Source organism: Podarcis cretensis, assembly GCF_951804945.1.
Source record: "Podarcis cretensis genome assembly, chromosome: 3".
NCBI lineage: Eukaryota > Metazoa > Chordata > Lepidosauria > Squamata > Lacertidae > Podarcis > Podarcis cretensis.
Genome location: NC_137172.1, coordinates 46964755 through 46988888, shown reverse-complemented (window position 1 = coordinate 46988888; position 24134 = coordinate 46964755). Strand labels below are relative to the sequence as shown.

The 24134-nt window shown below is 38.3% G+C and overlaps 1 protein-coding gene and 1 long non-coding RNA gene across 18 annotated transcripts in view; one reads left to right on the top strand and one right to left on the bottom strand.

Annotated features, from left to right (window-relative positions):
• RYR2 (ryanodine receptor 2) overlaps positions 1 to 24134 on the top strand; it is a 246863-nt gene that overhangs the window by 196222 nt on the left and 26507 nt on the right. For 11 of the 15 annotated variants that reach the window (XM_079969392.1, XM_079969401.1, XM_079969397.1 and 8 more), the window contains 8 exons: positions 595 to 645; positions 4028 to 4051; positions 10348 to 10447; positions 11950 to 12029; positions 13112 to 13188; positions 13563 to 13636; positions 22335 to 22415; positions 23078 to 23166. In XM_079969392.1, coding sequence (XP_079825518.1) covers positions 595 to 645; positions 4028 to 4051; positions 10348 to 10447; positions 11950 to 12029; positions 13112 to 13188; positions 13563 to 13636; positions 22335 to 22415; positions 23078 to 23166 — 576 coding nt within the window. The remainder of the gene's footprint in view (positions 1 to 594; positions 646 to 4027; positions 4052 to 10347; positions 10448 to 11949; positions 12030 to 13111; positions 13189 to 13562; positions 13637 to 22334; positions 22416 to 23077; positions 23167 to 24134) is intronic. The other 4 variants (XM_079969396.1, XM_079969395.1, XM_079969399.1 and 1 more) reach the window with 1 other exon arrangement.
• The window catches only part of LOC307212368, a 55596-nt gene continuing 50079 nt past the window's right edge, over positions 18618 to 24134 (bottom strand). For all 3 annotated transcript variants that reach the window (XR_013836970.1, XR_013836971.1, XR_013836972.1), the window contains exon 4: positions 18618 to 19387. This is a non-coding gene — a long non-coding RNA (uncharacterized lncRNA). The remainder of the gene's footprint in view (positions 19388 to 24134) is intronic.

Below are 24134 nucleotides of genomic sequence, written 5' to 3'. Positions count from 1 at the left end.
TAATCTGACTCATCCCACCCACCATTTACTGGTTACAGTAGCAGGTTGGGAGGGATAAGTGTCTCTCAGTCCAATGTTTGCAATATGCTAGGAGCTTTGAGAAATGTAATTTTCCCAGGGCATCTGAAAGCCACAGGCAGGTAAAGGGCTAAAAGGGGATTTGGAGGGTCTTGGGGTAGGGATCAGACTCTGTTATGCAGCTGGTATAATTTCTTTGAGTAATTATATCTGTTGGCTGAGTTCAGTTAAAAACTGAGCCCAAGGTAGTTTGCTTATCACTATAAACACACACAAGCACTGTAAAAGACCCAGTTGTTGAGTACTGCACAATGGGGATTCCCTTTCTTTTTCTTCCCGCTGCTCCAAGGGGTTGGGGACTCTCCAGAGCATATTACATGAAACATAGAAGACTTCAGGGAAGAAAATAGGAAGGGGCAGACAATTTAGTGCAGGGAAGTCCACTTGTGTGACTTTGGGCTTTGCACAGTATGTACTTAGCACATTTTTTAAGTGGGAGATTTTTCTCAGTAAAACAAGAGAATTTGACTTTAAAAGTTCGTTTGTAAGTATGGTGTTCTTTTCACGTGGTTTCAGAGCTGCCATGAAGAAGATGATGATAATGAAGAGGAAGTCAAGAGTTTTGAAGTAAGATTGTTATTACTGTTTACATCTTATGTTTTATATTGTACATTATTTCATAACATCTAACTAGCATTTTTTGGTTCATGGTTTTCTATATTTAATGACCTTTAAACATAGCATAACTATCCTTCCATTTTACCTGTTTGAATACCACACCACTAAAAGCAAAATCTAATGATCAGATTTTACACTGCTTTCAAAATACACCAGTGAGGGCTTTGATGGGAATGTTGTTCCACATTTAAAATGTAGCCATTTGGAAAGTATTCTTTGCAAAAGTTGTAAATAGACAAAACACAGTGCCCTTGCTCTCCAAATGCATACAAGCAATCTTAAAACATGATCCTAGAGATTGTAGCTTGATATTAGGTAGAAGATGTACCATCACGTCCGTTAGATGCAGTATGTAAAATGTTTTCTAGGCCAAGATCAGCACATAGAATAGTGCTCAAAAGGCAAGAGAAGATCAGTGAAGATGTAGCTGCACAGTTGCAGTCTGTTTCCAGTATCTTCCTTCCTGTAAGTGCCCATTATGAGGTGTGTTGCTGTAATCTGCATAATCCAAAAGCTCCAAGTACCAGCAAAGGTAGTTGCTTGTAGATTTTATTACTAAAGTTAGGCCCCTTCAAGTTCTATGAAGTTTTCAGTTGGAAGGACAGGATTTGGCTCTCCTTACAAAACCCTCCTGTTGCTTCAACTTTCTTCTGCCACCCCAAAATAAAGTGAATTTCCCTTCCATCTTTTGTGGAGGGTGAATGCTTCCTCTACTCCTGTGGATAGAAAGATGCTGGAAAAGGTAGCGTGGTCCCTGCAAGACATTTTGTACCCAATGTCAAAACACATGAAGGATGATTGAAATGTGAACGGTGCCTGCATCTCATATTAGTCCCATTCTTCTTTCTTTAAACAAATATGCACAGGGACCCTACTGCTATACATGTGTTTTAAGCAGGAATGGAGGTAATGTACAAAGGGATATGCCACTCACATATTTTGTACTTTGGTGTTCATGCCCAAGTACAAAGTTTCATAGGAATTGTTCCTTGGTCTTCTCATAAGAAGTAACATCCTCATAATTTCACTGCAATGTTTCTAAGAAAGTGGCTGATCTAGGAGAACCTCAAGGAAGTGCCTGTTCTTCTAAAGTCTCTGAGCTCACCATTATTTTGGTCTGGTTTCCACAGCAGTCACCTCTCCTACATCAGTACCCCATTATGGCAAGATAATTAATAGAGAGTCAGAGCCCTAGGCTGAAAAGGTGTCACTCACTATCATACTAATGACCCTGGATTCTACATTTCTGCAATATATTTTCCAGAGAATCCTATTTACATGCTGAATAGGAGCAACTGGCAGGACACAACCAAACCCTGTGGGATTTTACTCACCACAATCCTCTAGGATTTCCTTGCCACTTAGCAATTTTTTTGTTCCTGTTTAATTTGTCTTTGCCTCTACATGATTCTATGTCTCTATTCATTACCAGTGTATAATTTCATAGATTAACCAGGCTATTGTCAGCCAACAATCAAAATCAATGTGTTTCTCAAGACTCAACTGGTGTTATATCCTATCTTGCACACAGAAGGGTAGGGATAAATTATTTCAGGGGACAACAATCTTCTTGAAATGCTTTATCATTGAAACACTGCATATTTTTTTTAATAGAACTTGGGTAGTTTTCTCATGCAAACTTGGGAGACGAGTCAGCGTGATAAGTCAAAAACTACAATTAACTGAGTTATTAAAAATCTAAGGGATATTGTTATCTCACATGTTAGAGATACAGAGGATATTATTTACATCCAATAAAGGTCCTGGAGGTAGATATGTTACAAGTGTTAGTATGTAGGTTTTTTAAGAAAAAATATTTCCTACCTGCATTAAGAAAGTTCATGAAGCATTTTTGTTTTGATATGTAAAAGTATTTAGTGATGTATATAGTTTACAGCACATGTGATAATGGCCATTAATTGAAATTAAATATAGTAAAAAGTGTTATTTATTTAATTGAAAATAAAGAGATCAGATTGCACAGTTCCCACCTCCGAAATGCTCATATTCAGGGGCTTCCCATATATATATAAAAAGGTAAAGGTACCCCTGCCCGTACGGGCCAGTCTTGACAGACTCTGGGGTTGTGCGCCCATCTCACTTAAGAGGCCAGGGGCCAGCGCTGTCCGGAGACACTTCCGGGTCACATGGCCAGCGTGACATCGCTGCTCTGGCCGGAGCCAGAGCCAGAGCCGCACACGGAAACGCCGTTTACCTTCCCGCTGGTAAGCGGTCCCTATTTATCTACTTGCACCCGGAGGTGCTTTCGAACTGCTAGGTTGGCAGGCGCTGGGACCGAGCAGCGGGAGCGCACCCCGCCGCAGGGATTCGAACCGCCGACCTTTCGATCGGCAAGCCCTAGGCGCTGAGGCTTTAACCCACAGCGCCACCTGCGTCCCATATATATATATATATATATATATATATATATATATTCAAAGGAATGTTCTTAGGCACTCAGTAAGGAATCTGTTTGTTCATGGGTCATTCTCCTTCATAGAAGACAACATGCAAGCAGCACCTGGAATGTTGCCCAATGGATATGGTGGACATATACTTAAAAATAAATAAATGCTGACCACTATCAGAAAGTGATTACATGTGATGATTCATGCACTGTTAGATTTTTTAGGTAAATGTAGGAGAAAAGCTTTTTGTGTTCCTCTTTCTCCAGCAGTAAAATAGAAATAGTTCGCAGAGGCTGTGAAAAACACATTAAATATTGTTTTGATGTAGAACTGTTGTTTTTTGTTGTCTCCCTCTCCCTGTCTTCTCCCATCATCCTTGTTCACTATTACTAATCATTGTTGTCCATGAACTACATTTGTTTGTTTTTGTTAACTAGTTTATTTCAGTCTTTTATATGTCTGTGATAAATCTTAGTAAAAATTTCACATATTTTAAAGTACTTTTTGCATAATATCTTTCTAGAGTATTCTAGCAAGATGCATCCAGCAGAATTATGGTTGAATGAAAGAAACTGCCAGTGACCAAGAAAAGGAAAAAAAATAGATTAACCAGCTTTTGTATCTGTCACTGTGCACATTTGGAAGTCATTAATGCTATTGTTAGGAAAATTTTAATATCTCATTCTAATTTTGAAAAGAAAAGTTGTTGTGTAGAGGAAAAGGACTAACTGAATAACTGCATAAAGTAGATTCAGACTTTTCTTCCTTGTTTTAGTTTTTCTGTTTTAAGTTGCCTGCAGAGACGTGGAAGCAAGGGATAGTTCTTTTATGAAATATATATTTGGTTGATCAGTTATCATTGGAGTACTTTGGACACTTTTTTCTTATTGCTATTTCACTTCTTATCCTCGCCTTTCCCTAAGGTCACAGGATCCCAACGCAGCAAGGTAAAATAATGTGTGTGTATTTATGTGGGTCTAATTTTGTGGTATTTAGTTTTGTTAGACCCAACATCTTGGACAAGCTCTCTAAGGATGCTTTCATACATTACTGAATCTTTTCAGTTCCAAGAGTGACACATGCTCTTTTTTTTAAAACAAATTCAATGCTTTCTACAATTTCTATTGTAAGAATTAGAATAATGAACTGTAATAGGTATACCATACAAAAAACCCCATGGCAAATGAAGCAACTTTTCATTCATTTTCTGTCATCTTCAAAATATAGTTTGTGGACTAAGTACTCTTGACCACAGTGCAATTTATGATTGTGAAAGCTGAACAGAGACTGATCAATAAGAGACTATTTCCATTTCTAATTGATAGCAGTCTATTTGGTTATTTATTGGGATTAAAATATTACTTGGCATCATGTGTGTCAGAGAATGTACTGATAATTTGCTATATAACGACCTTATGTTACTATTTACCCTGGTGTACTGTGCCATAGTCGATGAACGAATATACTAGGGTAAACAATGAAATACAGAGTCTTGTCAAACACTGATTATAAAATGTTTAATTTTACTTTATAAATAGTGGCAGACTTTTTAAAAAGTTTGACTTGAAATTTTATATTTCTAATAAAAGAAGACTTTTGGACAAGAACCCATTCTTGTTCCATGCCAGCAAACAAGCCAAAGTGAGAAATATCCTGTTGTCATATACTAACTCAATGTAAGCCATGCAAACTGCTGTCTCCTAAAGGTAAAGGTCAAGGGGACCCCTGACTATTAGGTCCAGTCACGGACGACTCTGGGGTTGCGGCACTCATCTCGCTTTATTGGCTGAGGGAGCCAGCGTACAGCTTCCGGGTCATGTACCCAGCATGACTAAGCCGCTTCTGGCGAACCAGAGCAGTGCATGGAAAAGCTGTTTACCTTCCTGCCAGAGTGGTATCTATTTATCTACTTGCACTTTGACGTGCTTTCGAACTGCTAGGTTGGCAGGAGCAGGGACCAAGCAACGGGAGCTCACCCCGTTGCAGGGATTCGAACCGCCGACCTTCTGGTCGGCAAGCCCTAGGCTCTGTGGTTTAACCCACAGCGCCACCCACGTTGTACAAGTCTCCTAGTACTTGACAAATGACAGTGATGTTAATAAACTGTCAACATATTATCAGAAGCACTGTTCAAAGAGATATTGCCATTTCTATTGAACTCATCAGTCTTCGGCATTGACAATCCCTTTATCTGACAGATGTTTCAATATTTGAAGTCACCCTTTGTATTAGTCATGATTAGTCTTTTTGCCTCTAATCCTGTCCGCATATAATACAGTCTTCATATTTACCCTCAATAGGTTAGGAAAATTAACCTCACTAATTCTTTTCATCCTATACTAAAGAACCTAAGGTATTGGTTGTTATGTCCATTTCAAAGGATTGGATAGTAAATGATAAACCTTAGCTGTAATTCAGGATTGCTCTATTCACTTCTCTTGGTTGGCATCTCATTGTTATACAAATTTTGTGAGATAGAGGGTTTTAAAGCATTTAAAGTAAATGCTGACTGATCAACAATCTCACTAAATGGCTAAGTCTCTTTAACTCAAACCTTGAAGCATTTTCATTCATACTCCTGTGTGAATATGTATGAGCTTATTTCTTTTAATAATCTCTTTCAAGAGGAGACAGTTGCAGCAAATGGGTAGCACATCCTCTATTGTCATCACCATAGAGTGATGAATTCCTCAGGTTTTTTTATAAGGCTCATACCACGTAACAGCAACCTGTTCCACATAACGCACATATTGAAACACACCACTTGGATCAATTGATGCTCTGGGAGCATTCACGGCTATAGCAATACTGAAGCTAACAGTTGTGGACTCTTCAGTTCTGTCATGTGACCTGTCAACCCAGCATAGAACACTATTTTAAGGGCTTGCTTTCCCTCTGCTAGGCTTAGGCAGAGCACCAGCAGCCTCCCTACTGAATGGTGTGTGAATCTGGTACAACTCTGTTGGCTTAATTTACACTGCCTTGCTTTATGCTAGGTTATTTTGCATAGGATTACTAATTTATATATAGTCATATCCTACCAATTACTGCCACGTTATATTGTTATATTGTCCCTGCCAAGCCATGCATGGGATTCCAGGGGTCTTGACCCTCAGCTAGGATCTCTGCTTCTTTGGAGAATTGAAGACGTGGTGGAGGCTGTCGTAGCTGTAAGAAATATGGTTTATTCACATTGTTACTCCTGAGTTTAGATGGAGTTGGTATTTTACAGCATGGTCTCAAGAGGGACTTGTTCCCCACAGGATTCCAGCACTGGAGTCCAAGGCATCTCACCCAGCTTGCCTTCAGCCAGCCTGCCCAAGGTGGATCTCTCTATGTTCTCCCTTCTTCCCAGCACACCTTGCTGAAGACACACTTTCCCCATCACCCCTCTTGCACCCCGTATTACCTTGGCAACCTTTGTCTTCCCAGGCCCAAGAATTCCTCATATTAACACCTCTATCCCAGGTGAAGCATTGGCTTAGAAAGGAAATACCCTGTATTTTTCTACTGGCTTGCAGTCTTACCTTCAATACTCCAAATAGTCAAAATCCTGTCATTTATTAATGTCTAGGGTTTAGGGCCCCCTCTGCCCAAACTATAACACCACATTAATACTTGAGGGTGGTTCAACTAGCTCTTCTTTGATGTCCCTTCATTTCACTTACAATACTACAATACTTCAATAATTTCCCATTATTTTATGTGCATCTAACAAATTCTTTTAATATTCTGTGGCTAGGATCCAACAATAGCTTTTCACTTGCCTGTGATATTCCTTTTTTGAAGTCGTTTTTTCTAGTGGAAGAGTATTGTATTAGAAAAGAAACCACAAGTTTTTCCATTGGTGCAGGCCTTTGCACAACCCTGATTGATTCACTGTGGTGCTGATACATTGTTCTGTTTACAGTTGCTTGAGACTTCATGAAACAGCTGCAATATGTTTTTGTGTGCATGTCAGTTTAGATAGATCATTTTTAATTCAGTTGAGTGCAACTGCAGAATTATTAGGCTGTAAAGAAATATAACAACATTTATTTGCATGATACACTCTATTTATTACTTGACAAATGGCACAAACCATTTGCTTTCAATACTTGTTTCCCTGGGCAAAACTTCATAGCATATTTTCCAAGTTACTGTGCTTATCTAGAGCATTCCATATCTGTAGTACAGTGCACCCTCAGCTTATGCAAGGGTTACGTTCTTTGCACAAAATCAGAACTCCTGAACCACCTTTGCTGTCCAAGATCTCATAAGCTGGGGGCTGTCTGAGATCTCATGAGAAGGCTCTGAGAAGATTATGCAGACGGTATGTAAGGTGGAAAGTATGCTTTCTGCTGCAAGAAAACTGTTTGCAGAAAGAGCCTTTAAGCCCTCTGCTTTACTTAGTGGGCTCTGGGATGTGAGATCTTGGTTTTTCTGGGTCTCAGCTGAAACTGGGTCCCTTCAGATTTGCCACTGCAATTCCTATGTTGGTAGTGGCTTCTCTCTGTCCTTTAAAAACTGTTTAAGGGCTGCTAGCACTGGCTTTGGTTGAAGAAGCAGAAGTCTAGTTGCTACCCTGTTTCCTCCTCAGAATGCCTCTGCAGTGATTCATGGACACACTAGACACATTCTGATGGCATTCTGTAGAGGAAAAATAGTGGAACGGGGTGTGTGTATATATGTGTGTGTGTGTGTGTGTGTGTGTGAGAGAGAGAGAGAGAGAGAGAGAGAGAGAGAGAGAGAGAGACACGTCACTACCACTACCATGGTAAGCGACCCAAAATGGAGGTGTTTTGTGGATCCAAAAAATCCAGATGATCCAGTGATCTCAGTGATAGGGTTGCCACTGTCTTAAAGTTTCAGTCATTTCATCTGCTTGTAGGTGAAAGGATAGAATTTCATTCCTAACACATTACTTTTAGCATACTACCTATGACGTAAACAATCTGGGATTCTGAAATAAATTCTTCTGGAATTTCTTGACTATTAACATCTTACGTAAATGTGGTTCACTTTGCCGTGGGTCTGAATCATAACTTCACTATTTACTATTATGGATAAATTAAAAAAAACTCTACTACATTCATTGGTTTAAAACAATGAAAGTGAGAAAAGGCTCATATATCACAAAGTTATTGCTTCAAACGGTGCTTTCACATTTTGTTTTAAAGCTTTTGTTCTAAAGCAGCTGGAGATGAACTTATTTTAATGGAAGTTGGGAGTCTGGGGCTGCTGCCGCCCCATTCCTCACCCTCTCAGTGATCTTGCATGCATCTCTCCAGAACATGTGCAACTTACTAACTGTTGAGCCGTTATACACATAACTACTTGTGAAATTAATCTATAATGACACATTTAATAGTATTGTTTCAAGTGGGAGAAGACATTCAGCAGGAACAAGATTGTATTACATATGTCACATAGCTGTATATTTGTGTTCTGTGTTAAAGTATGCAATAATGTTTCTTTTCTTCAAATCACTTTCTTTTTGTGTTCTGAATTGTCGCCCCCCCACCCTCTTTCCAAGCTGATTTATTTTCCTGCCTCTTCACAAATAAAATGGATTTGTGTAGGCTCAATTGCTCTTTAAAGGGAAAAATTAGATAGTGATATCTAATAACTTTGGATTTTGTTCTCGCTGCTACCACTTGCTATTGGAAATGACTTTCCTGGTGAAATAATACAAAATTACTGCCACTCAACTCTCCTTCAGCTGAAAGGAGAGAGCCCTCATGCTAATGTGTTGTTGTTGTTATTGTTTCTAAAATGATGGCAAAAATGGATAAGTGATTTTTTTCTGTGGAATGGAAAGAAAAAGATGGTTGGGTCTAAAAAAAAGAAATGTAGAAAAAATATTCAAAAGATTTTTGAGTCAAAATATTGTATTGCAGCTTCATTGAAACGGTGTTGTTGTCATGTCTTGGTTGTGTGTGTCTTTGTTTTTGTTTCTACCCTCATAGGAAGAGGTTTAAACAAAAATGCAAACTTTTCAAACTCCAGTGGCCGCAATGGGATGCAGCGCTGCCATATATTCCACTTTTCCTAATCTGTGCTTTATTTAGATTTCTTATAACACTTGAGAACTTTCAGCCATAGGAAGAGAATAATATAGTTATGCATTTTATTTTCACATTATGATTACAGAGCAGCAGCAGCAAATGTAAGAATTCTCTGGTAACAAAATAACTGACACAGTCCATTCATCGTGTTTAGTTCAAAATAAAGTTTACTGTTGTTCATTCCCAATCAAGTGTGCATAAAATTAGAACTTTTGAGTTAAGGATTTTCCTCTTTAACTGTTATTAAATACATTTTCTCCCCCACCTAAATATTTAGATTTTTGATGTTGAATATATCCAGAGTTTTAAATTGTTTAAGCCTCTTCTGTCTTCCAGTGTCTACTTTTTTCTTTCTTTTTGCTTTTGTTTATGGTAGCAAAACTGACTACATCTGCTGCAACTGCTTTTAGGTCCTGCATAATGTGGTGGTTTTTGATGTTATATGACTTAATAGTGTCATGCTCCATTAACCTGGACCTTTTGATGGATTCCCAGTTATAGGGCTCTATGCAACTTCAACTTTTCACTATAATTCTAAATTTTCCAGCATTCTCCCATTTATTACATGAAAGCTGAAAGCTAAAAGCTATCTAGATTTAGCTGTGCCTTCTTGCTTTTGAGTTATTATCCTTTTTAGATTTTGAGATTTATTCAAAGTAAAGATCAGTCAATGCCCATCCATCTATAGCACATCAAAATTGTAAAATTTAAAGGTGAACCAAAGCTTACCCTCTTATGTCACCTTACTTGAAACTGACACATCTCCCTAAATTATGCATCTTCTAAAATAGTCACTGAATATATAACATATTCTTTTATCATATTGCGTGAGTTTGAATTGTAAGAGAGATGAACTGAACTTTAATAAGAGACTCAAACTAGATAATATTTTAACATAATGTGAAAATTGCAGCACCAGAATAGTACAAAACAACATTTTTGAGACAAGACAATATACAAACTCAGGTATATGAATTCTAGCCTAATTATTTCCAGTTGAGACAATTCTTCACTGAAAAACCTGGCACTAAATTTCTACCATACGAAAAAAAGAGCAAGGAGATCGGAAGTCTGTAAAAGAGATGTTAAATATACAGTATTGCATATACTGTATTAGACTAAAGTTGCTATAGAGCTCATACCTACATAAAAGGTACAATGTGAACTTAAGTTAAATGGCTGGGATTTATGTTTAGGAAAAAGAAATGGAAAAGCAAAAGCTCCTGTACCAGCAAGCAAGACTGCATGACCGAGGAGCTGCTGAAATGGTCCTTCAGACAATTAGTGCCAGTAAAGGTAAAGGCTTTAAAATTGTATATGTATATGCTATATCTCTTGAAGATTTTAATTTAATGTTCTGTTCCATCTTGCTCCTATCAGAGAGGTCAACATTTGTTTTCTGTTCCCAAATATTCCTGGCCAGAAATGTGTATGTGTACAAAGGTGTGGGAGGTCTTCTCTTGAGCCAGAAGGAGACATAGGTGGCAAAAATAGGGCCGACCTTCACTTACAGTAATAATATCAGCACTGGAGCTGAGAGGGAGGCAGCACATGAGGCTACGGCAGCCTGCAGCCCATGCTGGTCCTCATAAGCTGTTTCTGGTGCCACTGGAGGAATGAGAAGAGGGAACCATGGTGATGACTACAAGGTGTAGGCAGGAGCCCTGCAGGTGGGTGGGTGGGTGGCATTGTCTCTGTCTGTGGTCTCCAGGCAGCCTCCAGATCTTCTCAGCTTAGAGCTTAGTTAGAGGCATTGAGTGAGGATTTAAGTTCTTCACTTAAAGTGACAGCTACAAGCATCCATCTCTCTTCCTTGAGATGACTGGCTCATGACTCTCTCGGACTGGGTGTAGATTTGGGGAATACAAGTAGGAGGGAGACCCCTGTCGTTCTGCTTCTCTGAGGTGTTTGAAGGCAAAATTAAAAGTGACATCAATTGCCTGGTTGCAGCTAATTTGTTAACTTAAAAGCAGCCACAGGAGAATGCCCGAGCAGCCTTAGGCAGGGCAGACTTTGGTCTTTCAAATTTCAGTGGCGTCCTGTGCGAGGCCAACATTCAGTGGTCTCCTGCCTCTCGCCTTCTGTTCTGCTCAGTTCACTACATCATAGTTGTAATGCCCTGCAACACCTCCTAGGCTTAGCACCAGTCACACTGCCCTAAATCCGCCTCTGCCACAGGACTATAACAACTCAGCAGCCAAAATTTAACCCCTTTTCTCCAAGGACAAAATAGTTCCAACATGGTTTCTCCAAAGCTGCCATTTGCATTTCATTGGTATTGGGGGTGGATTTATTTCTCATGTGTTGGGGAAAGTACTAGGAAAGATTAAGAACATAAGAAAAGCCTGCTGGATCAAGCCAATGGCCTATCTAGTCCAGCATCCTGTTCCCACAGTGGCCAACCACTATGGTGTCCAATTTTCCAAAACTCAATGCCTGTTTCTACAATCACCTCATGGATGACTGTATATAACTTAATTATATTAACTAAAGTAAATAAAAAATTATCAGCCCATTAACTGAAAAAAGTATACATTTTCAACTGGCCATGCATAAGAGGGGGAAGCTATGACAGCATTGCTTTGGAATGTCCTTTAGATAGACAACTGCCCAGCATTATCTCTGGTTTTTAAAAATATGTGTGTTGCATCAAACTTGTATGGTCTAAATGGTGTTTATTATTTCTCTTAATTTTTAACCATAATTTATATTATTCATGTTTTACTGTTGAAATTGTTTATATGTTTATCAGCATACAAATTATTTAGAAGTTTTATAAATAAATGTTTACTTTTCAGGTGAGATGGGTCCAATGGTTGCAGCCACCCTAAAACTTGGGATTGCCATCTTGAATGGAGGAAATTCTACTGTTCAGCAGGTAATTTAGCTGGTATCTCAATGTTAATTATTTCTTTCATTTCAGACACAAGTATTCTCGTATTTATTTTGAATAGATGTACTTTTTGAAGACGGCTTAACATTTGTGACTAATTAAAAATAAGAAAATATTTTGGAGCTCTCAGATTTTGTAAAGACTGCTTGCCCAAACATTAAAAAGTTCTGTTTCTGCCTACCAGCCCTTCAGAATCCAGGTGGGTGGTGAAAAGAAAAAGAGCGTCATAACATAAAAGGCCCTGAGTCAAGTAAGCGGGATAAGGACTGCAGCCTAAGCCCCCTTCCACTTGGCTCCAGTAAACTTGCCTCCACGCAACCAACGGGCAAGAAGCCTGCAAGTTTTGAACTTTGAAAAGGCGCATATCACATTATTTTTTTTTTCTGACCTTAGTGGAAAGGAGGGAGGGATTCAACTCAGTAGTGGAGGAGCAGGAGGAGGAGAGAAAGAGATTGATGCTGATCTGCAGCTGCCTGCTTTGTGCCTGGCTGATTTACAGCTGGGGGCCCATCTCCTAGCCGCCTCCATTCTTCATACGATGCCACATCTTGCCACACTACTGTGGCCGTTTAACTGGCTAATTCTCACTTGCACACTCTTTGATTGATCTACCTTCATACTGCCTTGCCATTTCTCCTACTGCTCAGCTCCCAGTGCTTGTCTAAACTCACAGCCTCACAGAAAACTGGACAGAGATTTTTGGGGTGATTTTTGTACCCCAGTGGGGGCCGCCTCTGCCTACCTGGAGATGCCAAGGGTTGCATTTTCACTCTCACTGAAATGCAGTCCTTCACTTTCCCCCCCTAAAGTTTCTCTTTTAAATCATCCAGAAATCTTGTATCTTCTAAAAATGCTATTGGTTTTTATTTTTAAATTGCTGCTGCTCTGTTGTGTCTCTTCTGTGTTTTATATGGATCCGTGTACTTTAATGCTTTTACTATATGCTTTTTACTATATGCTTTTACTATTTTACTATTTTTACTATTTACTATTTCTGGAGATTATAGTGGTGGTAGTAGTAGCAGTAGTACTATACACAACATTTCCCCCCTCTTTTTGGTTTGAAGAAAATGCTTGACTACCTCAAGGACAAAAAGGATGTAGGCTTCTTTCAGAGCCTTGCTGGTCTTATGCAGTCTTGTAGGTAAGAGAAAATGACTATATTATTTTACATTACTAAATATGCTATGTTATGGTTAGACATGAAGAAACCAAATTCAGTATCGAAATACCTATCAGCCTGGCAAAAAAGTGCCTACCTGTGGATGTTGTTTGTCCTAAGCAAGTTTCACAGCATATTTTATTTGTTCCTCTGAAATAATTAAGCCCTTAAAATTCTCTTGAAGCCAAGGCACATTTACTTTTAAAAAAACCATTAAAGGCTATGCTTCTTTTGTGATAAATCAATGCTTTTGCCAGAAACACTTGATTCACATAAGTATATTTTACTTCACTACAACATAAGATAATGTAATCTGTGGTAAAACTGGAACTATGCATTGCTTTTTTTCATTTTAGTGTTCTTGACCTAAATGCTTTTGAACGCCAGAACAAAGCAGAGGGCCTTGGCATGGTAACAGAAGAAGGATCAGGTATTATCATCTTAATGAAAAATTATGTGTAACTTTTCCCCTTAAATCCACTGAAAAAAGTAAGTCATGTTGAAATGTATTCAGTGAAGGACCGCTGCATACTAAAGCCACATTCTTTAGTTATTTAAATATTATATCCTCAAATTGTTTAGAGTGTAATTGAACTTTGACAGGAAACCACTTTCCTGAGGGATTTTATTTCTTTATTTCTTTTTCATTTTTACCACAGGTAACAATTAGATGTATAAAGTCTAAAATTAATAACACCACAGAAAGGTGGCTTCTTCAGAAATATTTTTGCTTGGAAATGTTTAGAAATCCTTTTCTTCAGTTTTTTTCATTAAAAAATACAAGTATCAGAACTTTTGCTTTTGAACCAGTTTGCCTCTTCTATCCCTATCATCACCTCATTCTTAATTTTCCTTTGTTGTCTCTTTGTACTATTTTATTGTTAATGTTTCTGTCCAGGATCACTGAATTATTTTCTATATGTTTAGTTGTTCTACCAATCCTTTCTCTGTATTACCAGTGCATTTCTTCCATAACTTACTTCAGCTAATACTTCTCATATTTTTATTCATTAAAATAAAGGGGAAAAACTTGAATGTTTATTTACCGTTGCATTTTGTAATTTCTTTACTCATATTTTTATGCTGCATGTATCAGTAGTTATTTTGCCTCCAGCTGTTATAACTTGTATATCCTTTATTATTCAAATGTTTTCATCAAGCTAAAAGCCATGCACATTAACTTGACTGAAAACCATTAAAGCACATTAGGACTCCTTCTTTTAAATTCTGTTCTTTTCTCAAATGGGCTCCACTTTTTTATTGTGGTATGAAAATACACATTTATTTTTCACTCATTTGAGTAAAGTCAGCTCATATGAGTAAAGATAGTCAGATTGCATACAGATTTGCTTGATCCATTGTTATTCTTCAGAATGCTTTGGACACTGAAGGCATAATTTAATTTTTTTATAATTATTCACAGTAACTCCTGGATTTCCATTTTAATAAGTTCATTTTTCTTTCAAAACTCTACATCTGTTACTTAAACTGTAAAGGCATGCATTTATACATAACTAACATGAATGAATGGTTATCTAATGTCAGGATATATTTATGCCTCCTCATTTGAAGGATTTTTTCCCCCTGATTTGATGCTTTTGATTCATTGAGAATTGCTAAAAGCAATGCTACGTATATTTTTAATCTGCTGAAACAAATTCTCATGTTTTTCTTTTTTCGTTTTCTTTTTTAAAAAATAAATGTCCTGTCTTTCCCTTCCTCAGTCATCACTCATGAACGTGGTAATTATTGCACACAAATTGCCTTTCTTTTTCCTGTTGTTAGCTTTGTGTCAGCACTGTACAGCTCCTGAACATCATGTAGTTTGTTTTTTAATTTAAAAGAGTGGGCTCTTTTTATTATTATTATGGTTGTATTCTCCAAACTTTACGTTTGTATGCCAACTTTCCCCACATCTTTGTTTTTCCTCCCTTTCTCAGGATTTGCACAGTAACTGGCACACTAGATGTAAGAGCAGCAAGCTTTTTTGGTTTTTCTTTTTCTTTTCCTGCTTCATTTGGTGGTGCTTATTTTCTTAGTGGGCCAAGTATTTGTGATGGTTGGATGTAAACAAAATGTGTGCATATGATATTAAAACCCACCATGTGCTGTAGTCTTCCTGTAGCATTTTTGTTGTGTATTTAATGTGGCTTTATGGCTGCATTGGTCTGTGCAATCATAGGAAATCAGTGGAGGATCCAGAGTTGGGTTTGGAGGTGGGATAGGAAGGGGTGATGATGTCTGATGAGGTCCCTCTCAGTGCAGACACACTGAAATCCATGAATTAAGTCATGACTCAAGTCCATCCATTTCAGGGAGTCTACTCTGAGTGTGACTTAGTCAGATACAGCCTGGGACGTTTAGTGACAGAAGATACATTTAGAGTGTAAAAGGAAACATCATTAATGCACGCTAACAAAAATCATTACTGTGCTGATAAGGCTTCGCTTACAATGTTGTAGATGCTAATGTTCCTCACTGAGTCATGAACTCTAGTGGACAGGGCAAAGCTCAAAACCAATTATTTAGTAGAGATATTAAATTCTAAGGGTGAGTTTGCTGAAATCAGTTTTGACAGGGAAAGAGGTACTATTCCCTCCATTACTCTTCCAATAGTTAACATCTTATAAATGCACCCCTATGTGTTGAAATCACAATTGAACCAACTCCAAATGCAGTATTTGGGCATGGTGATTAAGACCACTGAAAAACCATTATTTCCATGGAAAAGTTATCAAGTCCTATGCATATCTATACAAAAGTAAGTCCCATTGAGTTCAAGTGTGTATAAGGCAAGTATGTATAAGACTGCAGCCTTAAATAGTTCCTTTAATCTCTTCCACTGAAACTTCACATACAAACTGCTTAATTTCCTTTAATCTCTTCCTTTGAAACTGAGAAATTCAGAATGCTCAATTTTAACTGAAAGTGCCTTTTTAAAAAGTCATTTGTTAATCACCAGTTATAATTATATAAAATCTCCCTAATGATTCTAAGAGACAAAGACTCCAACAACTTATTTATTCAAAAAGTAGCCACATACATGATGAAAACCCTCTTCTGATGGAATACTATAATTTTTAAATATTTTCCCCTGAACTATACAGAGTTCTTCATGAATGGACTTCCTCATTCAGTTGGGTAGAGGATATGGAACATGAATGCAGGACTGAAACATATGGGAAGTTCACACACACACAGGGATCCATTTATGTTCGTGATGGGGGACATTCCAACCCTACAGTGCACTATAGGTAGACATTATTGATCTCTAAGCATCAAAATGGGAACTTGAAATGAGAAATTATATAGACACAATTCCTCTAGCAGTCATCTGTATGAACACTGTTGAAAATTTATGGGCTCCAGTGGTATTGGTATAATTGTCAGACAGAACAACGTAGACTACACAACCAGGGACACAACAAGCTACTAAAATCTGTTTCTTAAAATGGATACTCAAATTATGGAGATCTAATATACTATTTTTCAAAGAACACATTTTTCAAAGTTGAGGGATGTGTTAATTCTTTTGAGTAATTGTATATGTATATAATATATCCTCTTGGTTTATCAAAGTTTTTATATCTCACTTGTTTAAGTTATGAGCTTTTATTGCAGGTATTTGTTAATACAATTATTTCAGAGAGATCTTTTAACTGGTGGTGTCTCTTTCCACTAACTGTCTCTTTCCACTAGAGAGAAAAAAGAAAATAGCATAGTAAATAAATATGCCAGTTGTTTCCTGTGTACTGCCCTTTCCTCTACAATATATTTCTCCTGATCCCCACTCACTATGACCAACTTCATGCTTCATGTTCTTAATACTGGACCCCCCACTGGTAAAAACATTGGTGGTTCTCTACCAGATATGTATCTAATTTGTCTTTGTGATGTAATCAATGTTGCGTTTTCTTTATGTGTTACGTTTTAATTGCTGTGGTTATTATTGGGAAAAGGTTCAAAACCAAAGGCATACATTATTGTACATTAAATTACACTACATTTTCATTTTACTCCTTATAATCCGTACAATTTTCACATAAATCATGATAAGCTTGAAAGTGCATTATTTCCTCTCCTTTGAACATTTTAGGATAGTTAACACATAATGTTAACTTGATGTCCAAGATACTTGGGTAATGTTTGAGATGTAAGGTTTTTACTTTCTTACTGTTTTTTGGTTTTCTCTTGGTATGAGATCTTAATTTTACGACCCAGACATTGTAGGGGAAGTTTTAAGTATTGTTACATGTATAGTAGAAATTTATTTTCTAGTCTGATCATAAGCATGTTACCCAGACGTCACAGCCACTGAGATTTACAGGCATTGTGTTGCAGCCTAAATATGCACAGGGGCAGAGGGAGCGCTGCTTTATGCTATTGCATTGCCTCCCAGTTTTAGCCCCATCCCCTTTCTTCCAAGAACTGCTGGGTTCCAGAGCATCACTGATGGCTTCTTGAATGAATCACATTACAAAATGTTTTCGGTCAACACATGTTCTCCTCTTCCTGCATAGCAACAGTGGATTTAGTGCATGCTGTAGCAAGGAAAAGAACATGTACTGTTGTTTAAGAGAACCTGATCTATTTTGTTTGTTTATAATGCTTCTTATTAAATTGGTCAACAAAGTGACTTAGTAAGCCAGTATCAAAAGAATGCAGCTTTCTTCTAGAAAATACAAATGTACAAGTTGGGCTGCCTAGGGGCTGTTTCATAGGTACGTTATTGTGAGATAAACCCACAGGAACTGTTTCATCTATAAACATATGACAAGGGCCAGATTTGGAATCTTGGAATGAAAAGAAATAAACTTGCCTTGCTGGATTGTTACTTTCTCATGTTGCTGGTGAAGCTGATCAATGTGGGATGTAGCACCAACTTGTAGTTGAAGGCAGGAAAGTAATCTTGAATAAAGTAGGCAGCTCCCAAGAGTCCAGTTCACTTTTCTGCCTTCGTCAAAATGGTCATGTTCGTTCTGCGGCCCAAAACGTTCTCCCCAAGGCATTTGTCCCCAGGGGGGTTGCTTTTAACCTGGACGCAGGTGGCGCTGTGGGTTAAAGCCTCAGCGCCTAGGGCTTGCCGATCGAAAGGTCGGCGGTTCGAATCCCTGCGGCGGGGTGCGCTCCCGCTGCTCGGTCCCAGCGCCTGCCAACCTAGCAGTTCGAAAGCACCTCCGGGTGCAAGTAGATAAATAGGGACCGCTTACCAGCGGGAAGGTAAACGGCGTTTCCGTGTGTGGCTCTGGCTCGCCAGAGCAGCGATGTCACGCTGGCCACGTGACCCGGAAGTGTCTCCGGACAGCGCAGGCCCCTGGCCTCTTAAGTGAGATGGGCGCACAACCCCAGAGTCTGTCAAGACTGGCCCGTACGGGCAGGGGTACCTTTACCTTTACCTTTACCTTTAAGTTCCTGTTCCATTTCTGTGACTTGGCTACCACTGTCCAGGCTTTGTTCCTTCCCTTTTACTGTCCACATCAGCCCACCCCCCATGTTCTTGTCTTCTCAAATTTTAATCCTCTCCTGACCCTGCTCTTTATCTTCCTCGTGTGTGCCTTAGAAACATATGCACTCACATACGCAAAATATGTATCAGCTTGTGTTTTGAACCACACCCTTCATTCCTCCATGACTTTGCTCTTATCCTTCCTTCCCCATCTTGCCCTGTGTTGCTTCTTTGTCAGAAGGCGCAGAGTGTGGGGGGACATCAATTTTCCCAGCCAAAAGAGCCATTTGTCTTCCTTAGGAGGACATGAGTCCTGGTCCAGTACACCCTCAAGTGTTGAACCACAGGTTTGGCTCTTACCCTTCATGCTCCTCCTAGACATGGCTGCCATCAAACCAGTCCCTTGAGGTGAGTGTCTCTTCAGCATCTACTCCATATTCTTTGTGGTGTTGAAGAGGGACTCAAATTCTTGGAAAGTTGTACTTGATCTGAAACTCCCAAATCAATTCAGAATGGAAACTATCATTTGTGCAGGTAGCCCTGCACCCTGATGACATTTTACTTCAAGAGATCTCAAAGAAGCCTACCTCCATCTCTTGCTCCATCCCAGTAATTAGAAATTGCTTTGTTTGCCTTCGGCCAGCACCACTTCCAGTTTCAGGCCCTGAAGCCACAGGAGACACTGTAATTCTCCCAAAGGCATACTCTTCCATTGTCTCCTGATGCAGACAGATGCTGCCGCCGCCAACAACGACAACAGCAAGAGCACTTGGGCATCACCTTGTTCCTTCACTGCGCTCAATGAAATTTATTTGTATGCTTTGAATTAAGTGGCATTTGGTAGGAGAGTCCCGCAACAGGTCCTTTACCAATAACCTGCAGCCATATATCTTACCTGAATTTGGTAAGCTTTAGACCAGTGTTTCCCAACCTTGGGCCTCCAGATGTTTTTGGCCTACAACTCCCATCATCCCTAGCTAGCGAGACCAGTGGTCAGGGATGATGGGAATTGTAGTTCAAAAACAGCTGGAGACCCAAGGTTGGGAAACACTGCTTTAGACATCCCACATTGATGAAATTCATCACCAACACAAGAAAGGACTGTTAGTTCCTACCTGAATTGTAGTTCTGTGTTGTTGATAGAAGCTCATCAAGACCTCCCTAGTTTCTTGGCTGCTTCCAATTAGTTCAATTAGTTCCTCTATTCTTTTCCTTCATAATGGCAGTTTTACCACAAATTCACTTTTTCCTCCTCTTATAATGTGAAATATGTATGCTTATGTGTAACAGTTTAAAATCAGCCTTCCCTAACCTGGTGATCCCTGGATGTTTTAGGCTACAACCTCCATCTGCCACAGGCAGGAGGACTGATGGAAGTTATAGTCCAAAAAAGGTAATCATTAGTGACAAGGAGAGAACAAGACTATGGAGAGATCATTAGTAGTCTGGCATTCAGCACTTTCAAGGGAGTACATACACCACTTTTTATTTCTTCCAGACATTACTTTTGTTTAAATACATCTCTATTTCAGATTGTCCATGGCAGTAACATGAAGTCATCTATATGTGTAACAATATCATTTAAATGCAGCATGGGCAATGGCAGTATTTTAGCTAAATAGTTCATGTACAATGAGACTTTTAAAATTTTGCATTGTCTGAATGTTTAACACAAGCTATACAAAATTATTTTTAAAGGCTTCTGGCTGAGACTGCCAGTTTTCTTTTATATAAGCACAACATATTCCTCTATTGTAGTTTATCCTGCTGTGTCAAAACTTGGATAGAAATATGAGCAGTCTTTCAAAAAAGGCTTGTACCCATTCTCTCCATTCATTCATTAAGATCTGACTCCCTACAATTTTTATTCCATGACTCAATGTCACCTTTTAAAATAAATTTCCTTTGAGATACCTGTTTTAAGAACTCATCAAATATTGCTCTTGAACAAGCCTCATGGAAACCCTGTTTGTGAATCATTTACATAGATTTCTGATAAATTGAAACTGCATATATTTATAAATTCAGGTAGGTAGCTGTGTTGGTCTGATGCTGTTGAAATATATATATATATTTTAAATTATCCAGTAGCATTTTTTGTTCTGGGTATAAGAAGTGTGCATGCACACTAAGGCTTATAGCCAGAACAAATTTAGTTGGTCTCTAAGGTGCTACTGGATAATTTTTTAATTTTTTTTTATTTCATATATTTATGGCAGGAGTGGGGAACCTCTAATCTGCAGGCTCATCTTGGCCTGCCATGGGGTCCAATTTGGTCTACAAGGCCATTTCCCCCCAAACATCCCTATTGTACATCAGTCCACTGGCAATGTCAGCTGATGGATGGGAGGGCAGGGTTTCATGCTGCCTTGGTGGTTGTTCCATCATGTTTTGATGGTTCTACTTTGATTCCAGAAAGTGGTGCTAGGAGACTTATGCTTATCCCCATAGCATTTGTGCTGTGGTATACTGCAGGATTCAATCCTGTGCTTTTCAACATCTGCATGGAACCACTGATAGGTGTCATCAGAGTTCCACAGTTAATTGGCAACAAAATGCAAGTGATACTCAATTCTATTTCTTTTACATCAGAATCAGGTGAGATGTTGGAAGTGCTGAATCACTGTCTGGATGAAGGAGATGGACTGGGTGAAAGCTAACAAACTGAAACTCACTTCCAACAAGCCAGAGATTCAATTGGTGTGTGGTTCAGTCTGTTCTGGAAGGGTCTGCACTCCAGTTTAAATGATCAGGTTGGCAGTCTGAGGAGCACTCATTGATCCAGCTTTGATGCTAGTGGTCCAAGTGGCCTTAGTAGCATGAACTGCTAAAGCTGGTGTGCCATTTGTAATCTCTCCTGGATAGAATGAATGACTATAGTTACCCAAGCTTTGTAAACTCTGGGTTAGACTACAGAAATGCATTGTGTGTGGGGCTGCCTTTGAAAACCATCCAGAGACCAGGCAGTCCAAAACACAGCTGTCAGTGTTTCTGGGCACGATTTGAAGTATTGATACACAAAAGCCTTCTGGATGGTTTCACGATCTAAAGTGAGGTGGGTGGTTTTAGGAAAGGACTTGCATGCAGAATTCTGGCATGTAATGTTCTTTGGGTGCTAAGCAAAGACCTTTTTATTTTTATTTTACTTCCCCAAGCTTTTAAACTCTGGTTAATTTTGATGCATCCTGTGATTGTTCTATGTACTGCCTTTCTGTGTGTGTGTGGTTTTTTTTTTTTTACTGTAAATTGCCCTGGAAATCTTAAATTGAAGGCAGCATAGAAATGTTTCAAATTGAATGAATGGAGGAATAATTCTGCAGGAGCCTCATTGGGTCAGTAATTGGTAGCCCTATTCCAGAAGCTCATTTTAGTCACACTTAAAAAACCAAGGTTATATTTCAACTATTATACAAAGTTCAGAAATTTCTAAAATGTTGCCAAGCCCATGCTACCATTTTTTTGAGAGAAATGTATTTCTAAATTATACATCTTTTTCTTATGATAAATAAATACACCTTTCCTGCAAGTGAGTATGACATATATTTGGTTTTGAAAACATGCTTTAAGTCCAGATTCACTTATAATCTATGCAGTTTTTTTATATCAATCAGATGAATATGTGAAGCTTCAGAGTTACTTTGCAACTTTTCATAATATTTACTGGCAACTGGCTTTTCCACAGGAGAAAAGGTGATGCAAGATGATGAATTTACTTGTGACCTCTTCCGGTTCCTCCAGTTGCTTTGCGAGGGGCACAACTCAGGTTTGTTTAAATAATGCTATTAACTCATCCAGTGTTGGAGTAACCAGCTATAAGTACTCACTGTAAAAGGCTTAACACCTTAATGAATTTTTCCAAATAGTGCTCCAAATAAGTAAACACAGCATGAAGGAAGAATAGTTATGTAAATTGATAGTGCCAATTTTCTTAAACAGTTGAGCTGTGAAAACAAACTAAATGACATCTCTAGAAACATGTTATACAGGAAAAATAAGTGGAGCAACACTGCTTATTTTGTTGTTTCTTTCATTCCCCTAATTGTAAATGTCCATAACACAGGTCTTTTTTTACCAGGTAGACAATCTCCCTAATAGCTATGTAGTACTACTTAGTGCACAGTACTACTACTGTAATCAAGAGATGTTCTTCTCCAACGTAAGTGGACAGAAAGTAGAAAACTAAATTTGATCCTCCCTGTAATTCAATTCAGTTATCCTACAATATAAAAAAGTCTACTATCTCAAGAATAACTATAGTGCATAATCTAGAAAATTAAGCATAATTAAAATGTTTGGAAAAGGAAAATACAGATTATCAGCAGGAAATATGCTTTAGAAAACATGCATTTTATACTCTGATAGGAGATTTTAAAGGGATATAAGACAGGGGCTAAAGTTAATTCAATCTTGTTCTATCTTTCCAAGATTTTCAGAATTACTTGAGGACTCAGACTGGTAACAATACAACTGTCAATATTATAATATCTACTGTGGATTATTTACTGAGAGTTCAGGTAAAATATAATGCATGTGAACTCTAGTTTGTTGAAAAGAATTGCATCAAAATGCAAAATTGTGTAACATCAAGTGTTTATATTGCTACTTTTTTTAGTTATTTAAAAGTATTTATAAACCTTTTAATGTATTTTTTAAAAAACAACAAACCAGAACCGTATAAGAGAACTTGGAGGAAAGAAATACAAGCCTCTCCAACTCTCTGATTCCAAGAGAGTATGAAAAAATAAATTCCAATGGGTGGGTGGGTGGCTGGGGGTCAATATTCCTGTGCTACACTGCTTACCAGCCAACAAGCATGAAATAATTTTGTACTAGCTTTTCGTGATCCATAAGTGTGGGCCCTGTACTATTGTTTTTATATGGTTTTTTTAAAGCTCTGCTTTATTATATTGCTTTAGTGTTTTTATGTTTTGTACTGTTTCACAACTCTAATTTTTTTTAAAAAAAATATTGAGTACTGTAGTTTATAAATGCTTTTAAATAAAAATAGAAGAGAGGGAAAGACATGTACCTACGGAGTTAAATAATACATTGGTTTTTGTTTGTTTTTAAAATTGTTATAAACAGTCAAATGTCTAAGAACATGATCTTGCTTAATTGCCTTGTGCACACTGGTGGCATCCTTCTATAATTTCTACACCCTCAAAATAGCATGATGACAAATCTGGTGCATCAAAATTGAGACCCCCCAACTCTCTGCCAATGCCAGCTAGTTGCCCTGCCCCCATCCATGATCTCTTGCATCTTCCCAAACATGTGAGGCTGCAAAAAGCAGCAAAGGAATCAAGCCCCAGAAAAAAGCTAATGCAAACTAGCAGCTTACTCTGATTTTAGTTGCAATGGAGTTTCCATTGTCTAGAAGAATTCTGGGAACTGGAACTTAAAGTGACATTAGTCAGTGTCATAGTTCTGGAGACTTTCTGAACACTTTGCTTTTTTATATATGTCAAATGCAATTTTAGTG